General features: G+C 46.9%; 2 protein-coding genes across 2 annotated transcripts in view; both read right to left on the bottom strand.

Moving 5' to 3' along the window:
- LOC106808781 (reelin-like) overlaps positions 1-6,840 on the bottom strand; it is a 50,271-nt gene extending 43,431 nt beyond the window's left edge. Inside the window, exons 1-3 of the mRNA XM_014811632.1 lie at positions 6,808-6,840; positions 6,365-6,558; positions 2,290-2,356 (exon numbers count right to left, since the gene is read on the bottom strand). Of these exons, the coding sequence (XP_014667118.1) occupies positions 2,290-2,356; positions 6,365-6,558; positions 6,808-6,840 (294 nt within the window). The remainder of the gene's footprint in view (positions 1-2,289; positions 2,357-6,364; positions 6,559-6,807) is intronic.
- A 321-nt stretch (positions 6,841-7,161) lies between these two features.
- Positions 7,162-7,574, bottom strand: part of LOC106808783 (reelin-like) — a 14,842-nt gene continuing 14,429 nt past the window's right edge. The window contains exon 11 of the mRNA XM_014811633.1: positions 7,162-7,169. Coding sequence (XP_014667119.1) covers positions 7,162-7,169 — 8 coding nt within the window. The remainder of the gene's footprint in view (positions 7,170-7,574) is intronic.

The raw sequence follows: 7,574 nt of genomic DNA on the forward strand, positions 1-7,574 counted from the left end.
AATGACACGTGCCTACAGGAGCAAGAATGGCAGTGAGGTTATGTTCACTCTATAGTGACCTTGGTGATTGTGTGTTAGACAATTAGACCACCAGTTCACGCAAATTGTTGCAACAGCAAAAAGTTCAACGAGAGCTCAGCTGGGACTAAGTAATAATCTATATCAAAGAATCGCAGCTGCAAAACAACATGTGCTGCATATATACGGTCCATGCACAAATGCGGCGCAAAGCTGTGCTTACTGTAATAATAGCTCCAAACGGTAAAATTTTGTGCCCAGATCAATAACAAAATGAAAACAAAACGGAGAGCTGACCGTGTACTAGCTAGAAGTATATAATAATATATATCATTAACGATTCACGCGATCGAATCATTCGACCTGCATCTATACGATGCGTGAATGATATGATTCCTGTATGCCGTGATCGAATGATTCGATGCGTTGAATTCGATTTGATGCTAATCGAAATACAATTCGATTTCACTGGGCGCATCGAACTCATTCGATATCGACGCCATGCGAATCAATTCGAATGCACTCATTCGAATGCGTGAATCGAATGATTCGATGCGTGGGGAATCGAATGACTTCGATGGCGTGAATCGAATGACTATGGTCGACTGCGGGTGGAATCGAATGATTCGATATGCAGGGGTCAGTGTCGATTCACGTCAATACAGAATAACATTCGATTCAACGCACTCGACATGATGCATTTGTCGTAATGAAATTCAACAGATGTGCGTGATATCGAATGAGTTCGATGCGTGACATCGAATGATTCGAATGCGTGGAAGATCGAATGATTCGCCATGCGTGAATCGAATGATTCGATGCCGTGAATGCGAATTGATGCATCGAATCAATATCGATTCGCGCATCGAAACATTCGATTCAACAGCATCGGATCATTCGGATTCACGCATCCGAAATATCAATTCGATTCAGCATCGAAACATATCGATGGCGATCATTCGAATTGCGTCGATCGAATGATTCGATGCGCGAATCGAATGATTCGATGCAGGGTCATTCAATTCCACGCATCGAATCATTCGATCACGCAGTCGAACTCATTCGAGAGTTCACGCATCGAATACATTCGATCACGCATCGAATGATGCATCGGAATGATTCGATGCGTGATCGAATGATTCGAAGGCGTGAATCAGAATGATTCGATGCGTGACATCGAACTGCATTCGATGCGCGAATTCGAATGATTCGATGACGATTCGACGCATCCGAATCAATTCGATTCACAGCATCGAAATCAATTCGATCAGCATCGAATCATTCGATGCAGCGTCATTCGATGCGTGAATCAGAGAGTGGATTCGATGCGGGCGAATCTCGAATGATTCGATGCATCATTCGATTCACAGCTCCGAATCATTCGATTCACGCATCGAATCATTCGACTTCACGGCATCGAATCAATGGGGTCGATTCGCAGCATCGATCATTCGACTTCGACGCATCCGAATGATGCACTTACGAATGATCTCGATGCGTGAATCAGAATGATTCGACATGCGTGAAAATCAAATAATATCGATAAATCGAATGTTTATATGTGATAAAGTCGAATGTTTAGTGTGATAAATCGATATGTTATATGGCGATTAGCAAATCAACCATAAAAACAAAATCGAATTATGACACAAACAAACATGTCATACAAAACCACTGCCTATGGTAAGTGGTCGAAAAAAAAGTTCAATTATACTACTCCTGCTTTTACTGCTGCTGCTGCTACTGCTGCATACTTGCTGCTGCTGTTGCTGCTAACTACTACTATGCTTGCTGCTGGCTCCGGCAAACTGCTACTGCTAGCTACTGCTACTGCTACTTGCTCTGCTCCTGCTACTGCTATAGACTGCAGCTGCTACTGTACTCGCTAGTGCTTACTGCTACTTGCTACTTGCTACTGCTACTGCTACTGCTGGTGTGCTACTGCTACTGCTGCTACTTGCTCGCTCACTGCTGGCCTACTACTGCTACTGCTGCTGTAGATGCTGATGATACTGCTACTACTACTAATACTAATAAAGATGTTACTGCAGCTTCTGTTGTCATTACTATATGATATGAAAGTTACAGTCACATCTCTATAGGTTCTACGCAGCCTTTTCCCCCCGTTAGCGCGTTGACTGACTCGATCTAGAATAGGACGCATTGTGCTTGCTGTCAGGGCGCTGGCCACGTACATGCAGATGGACTCGACACCATGGCGACCGCTGCACATCCCCGGACACTGCGGCCCGTACGTATGAAGTTACGCACCGACCCACTCATCACCAAGAAGGCACGCTGTGTCTGATGCAGTCCGCAGCTCGTCGAAGCTTTGAACCTGGAGGCGGACAGGGTAAAAACAAAGTGAACGCCGTAATGGGGTTATTATGCAATGTAGATCTTTAAAAAGCGTTTTTATTCTTCGTTCACGTTGGATTCAGTCCACGGGGAGTGTGATAAATTATGAGGCTCTTTATATATCTTGTATTTTTATTCATTTTTTAAAGATATTTATCTATAAATCTATCTGTATGTTTACTTAGTTTTTTTAATGCTGTAACGATCACTAGGTCACCAATGGTGTGGCGGCGGCAGGTAGCTAAGGTGACACCAAGTTTCCAGTTGGCGAACTCTGAACGCAGGTAATCTTTCCCGACCATACACTGTACCCAATTGAGGCATGCTGGAAAACACTTCTCACTCCACTAGTGCCATGTTCTGCGCTAAAAAAAAACAACAAGAGGTGGAGTTTAATATCTGGCTCCTCAATAACTCTATACTGTGGAATTGTCTACTTCTTACATCTGACTATTAGCTTGCTGTTAGTTCTGTAGCACCACTGCACGACACAACGCATGTACGACAACGCACCCACACCAGACAAAACACGCACACACGCACAGACGCATGAGTCGTACGCACGCACGCACGCGACGCACGCCACCCCGAAACGGCCACAGACACGCAACGCACTGCACGCACGCACGTCACGCACACAATTGTGCGCAACACGACAGATAACCCACACAGAATAAACACATATTACATTTATTGCTTATTACATACTTATATATACAAGATAACTGTTTCTAAGAAAAAAAAATGCCACAATGCTTCAGTAATCGCACACATAGATCAAGTATTCCGCCCGGGTTCGTTGAGGCGCTGCGGGAGAAACTACCGCGTGACTCAATCGATAGAGTGCGGATCGCAGCAGAATTGGGCGAGAAACGGACATATTTCTATAGTCAGTGTCTGTATAATAATAGTTATAACATAACGAACGACGACCTTGTCGGTGGACGTACTGGAGTTCCAGCGCGCTGATTCACACACTGCCAGGGTAATCAGCGTCCATTACAGACCCATCACCAGCTCAAACTGCAAGCATGTGGCGACGCGCCTATCGGGAGTGGTTTTTCGTCTCACGATTGCGTGGTGGTTTGTCTCGGGCTAGGGTGGGTTCGGCTTCGCGGCCATTGAGGAAACTATTCAACGATGAAATGAGATAATACATTAGTATCTATTTGGAGGAGGAAACATAAATTCAGGGCAAGCGCGGCGTGCGAAGGAATAGCGTATCACAAGCTTATGGAACATTTCATATGAAGTCATTGTAGGTTAAGAACTAACGCTGGAACCGGCGATGTTGCGCTAAGCGGCAGGGCTTAATGAGTGGTGATCATTGGGTTACCGATAGTTCAATACCGCAGCAAAGAGTAGAAGAAGAGATTGACTCATTGAAATTGACATTTAACTTCAATTATTAACAATTCTTACTTTCTACTTACATTATTGGCTTACAAAAATGTCTGTGCGAATAGCAGCAACAGACGATGACTAGACGGCGAAATATTACAGCAGCAACGTTCACAGACGGCAAAATACTAGCAAGCAAAGATATAGCCCCCCCCTATTTTCAGGCAAATCTTTACCATTTTTATAGTCTTTTTTAAGCCTTTTTACCGTTTTCAGCGAGTAAAGTTTAAGAACCCGATCCCGTGTATTTCATTGATCTCTCTGTGAAAATTTGGCGCTCATTTGGATCCGAAACTGACGGAGCCTTTCATTAACATACATACGATAAACATTCGCATCAAATTATAGGTAAGATTACAAGCATGTGTCATTTATTAAGTACAATACAGCAATCCCTGAGCAAGACGTGTGAAATCTACATTATTCCATATTGATGAAACAGAAGCTACTCGACAACTGAAGTACTAACTTACTACATTTTTTCTTCTCTCAGCATTCCGAGCCTCTCGCTACCTCACTTCTTCTCTCTCCACTGCCGTCCCCCCTCTCACCCTACCTTCTCCCACCTTCCCCGCCGTCTCCCCCTACCTTCTCCACCTCCCCGCCGTTCCCCCCTCTCAGCCCTACTTCTCCACCCCACGCCGCTCTCCCCCTCCTCCGCCTACCTTCTCCCACCTCCCCGCCGCTCTCTCCCCTCGCACGCTGATAGCTTCGACTCGATAACCGCAAGTACTGCCGCGGCGGCGTCGCCCTGCCAATTTAACAAGGTCGTCGGCCATCTTGTCTGGCTCAGCTCAGCTCGTGTTCATGGCGTGATCGCATTGAGCAGTTCGTCGGACAGAGTTGGCGGTCAGTCGTAGGCCGGACCACACGCGTCCTCGCCGGATCGGCCGCTATGAGCGGCGCCACCACAGCGGAAGCGACAGCGCGGGACGCCTGCCGCCGCGCACGGCACCAACACGACGACGATGCCTACAGGGCAGATGGCAGTGAGTGCTTAATGATAACCTTTGGTAAATAACACGTGCCCTAGCAGGAGCAAGAATGGCAGCGAGGTTATGATAACCTTGGTATAACACGTGACCTGCAGGAAGCAAGAAATGGCAGCAGGGTTATGATAACCTTAGGTAAGACACGTGCCTACAGTGAGCCATAGAATGGCGCGAGGTTATGATACGCTTGGTAATGACCACGTGCCTACAAGGAGCAAGAATGGCCAGCCGGAGGGTTATGAATAATCTTGGTAATTGACACTGCCTATTCAGGGAGCAAAGAATGGCAGCGAGTTTAGGTTATGATAACCTTGGTAATGACAGTGTACTTGCAAAAGCAGAATGGGCAGTGAGGTTAGGATAACCTTGAGGTAGATGACAAGTGTATGCAAAGCAGAATGGCGAGTGAGGTTAGGATAACCTGGGTAATGACAAAGTGTATGCGAGGGACAAAGAATGGCAGTGAGTTAGAGGATCACCTTGGTAATTTACAAGTGCTACGATGAGCAGAGATATGGCCAGTGAGGTAGTGAGTGTAACCTTGGTAATGAGGCACGTGCCTGACAGGAGCAAGAATGGCAGTCGAGAGCTTACGGCATAAACTTGGGGTAATGAGGGGACACGGCGCTACATGGAGCAATGCAATGGCAAAGCTGGGAGGTTATTAAGCATAAACGCTTGGTAGTGGTAATGACAACGTGGCCTGACAGGAGCAAGAGATGCGTATCGAGAAGGTTATGATATAACCTTGGTAATAACCACGATCCTACAGGAGCAAGAATGGCACGTGAGGTTAGGAGGGTAGACCACTTAGGTAAACTGAAACGTCGTCATGGCAGACCAAAAGAATGAGCAGTGATGGTTATCGATCGAGAGCGCGTTGTACTTTACAAGATAGCCCGTGCAGGTACCAGGGGGAGGCAAGGAAGTGCACGAGGTTATGCAATAACACTTGAGGTAATGACACGCATGCCTCACAGGAGCAAGAATGGCAGTGAGGTTATGTTCCACCTCTATAGGACAGCTTGGTGATCTGTCGTGTTCATGCACCCATTCAGACCACACCAGTTCACGCAAATTGTTGCACACACGCAAAAAGTTCAACCCGGAGCTCAGCTGGGCAGCTAAGTAACCTAGAGGTCTCACCTATCAAGAAGACATCCACGGCAGGCTGCAAACAACATGTGGCTGCATATAGGCAGTCCGGTCATGCACAAATGAATGGCGTCTTAGAAGCTGGATTGCCTTAATGGGTGAGGATATATGGAGGCTCAAGAAAGCGTAAATATTTTGGTGCCACGCCAGCACTGCAATACAAATGCAGGAGAGAGAGACACAACATATTTTATTCGGAGCCACGCTGCCCGTGGGAGCCGCGGTAAAGACTAGAAAGTATATAATAATGATAGGTTATATAGTATATTTATTAAACATAAGTATAACATAATACATAATAATAATAATGATAGCACTATAATATAATAGAATAATATACCTAATACTAACCGTATAGGGCCTATACACACTTCATCGAAGTAGGACGAGTACAACGAGTATCGTGGCAGCACGTCACGCCGGTCTGTGACCATACAAACCTGATAAGTTCCTGAGGAGATGCACAGCCTGAAGCTCTCCATCGCATGGAAATGGAGAGCATATGAACGGTCAGCACGGTCTCAATGGGTGCGAGCGCGCGCAGAGAGTGGCCCTGCAGAACGCCGGCAGGCGACGCCTTAACGACGCTGCGTTGGCTGCCGGAATTAGCCGGATGCCGAACCTGCAAGAATACCTGCAGAGAATGGAACGAATTGGAGCTTATAACATCCTAAGTGTGCAGCGTTTCTCGACACAGGACAACCTATTATTTCTCGAGGCTACCCCTCTATCGCCAGCAGCTAACCTATTTATTTTTCAGTCCCTAAACTCCCTAGGCACATCGCTCTAGTTCCTCAGTCCCTCGCACAACACACCCACATCTTATCTTCTCAATGCCCTCAATCTTAGCCACAAGCGACCCACATCTATTATTATTCAGTACCAGGGCATCAATTCCCGTGCAAGCACGCCCCATCTAATTTCTCGGAGTCCCTCAATCCCCACAGCCGGCGCCGACGATCGGTTGGATTTCTCAGTCCCAGCAATCCCCAGGCGAGCCACACATCAAAATCTTCTCACAGTTCGCCGGTCAATCCCCAAGCAGCCCCGACATCTACTCTTCTCAGATCCCTCAATGCGCACAAGCACCGGTCACAATCTATTTCTGCAGTCCCTGGCTCGAAGTCGCGCACAGCCACGAATGCGTAATTTCTGCGATGCGCCGTGCGAGTCCAAATCGCACGAGCGGTATTTCTTCAGTCCACTCAATCCCAAACAAGCATCTCACATCTATTTCTCAGTACCCTACAAGAACAATCACCCCATAAACCACACTATTTCTCAATTCTCGCCATCAATCCCCAGCCCAAAAAAATTTCTCAGTCCGTCCACACCCCCACATCCACGATGCTAGTGTTCGCAGTCCCGTCAATGCCCCAGCATCCACATCTATTTCCTCAAGGCTGCGCGCTCAATGCACCCCAAGGCATCACATCTATTTCTCAAAGGTCCGCCTCCATCCCGCAGCACCGGTCACCACATTACTAGTTCCTGTCAGTCCCCAAATCTTCTTCTTCAACAGCATCCCACATCTATTTCTCCAGATCCGTCATCGCGCGCAGCAGTGCACGACACCACATCATCTATTTCTCAGTCCCTCAATCCGCAGCATCCACATCCTATTTCTCAGTCCCTCAATCCCGCAGAAGA

This window comes from Priapulus caudatus, unplaced genomic scaffold, assembly GCF_000485595.1.
Source record: "Priapulus caudatus unplaced genomic scaffold, Priapulus_caudatus-5.0.1 Scaffold304, whole genome shotgun sequence".
Classification (NCBI taxonomy): domain Eukaryota; kingdom Metazoa; phylum Priapulida; class Priapulimorpha; order Priapulimorphida; family Priapulidae; genus Priapulus; species Priapulus caudatus.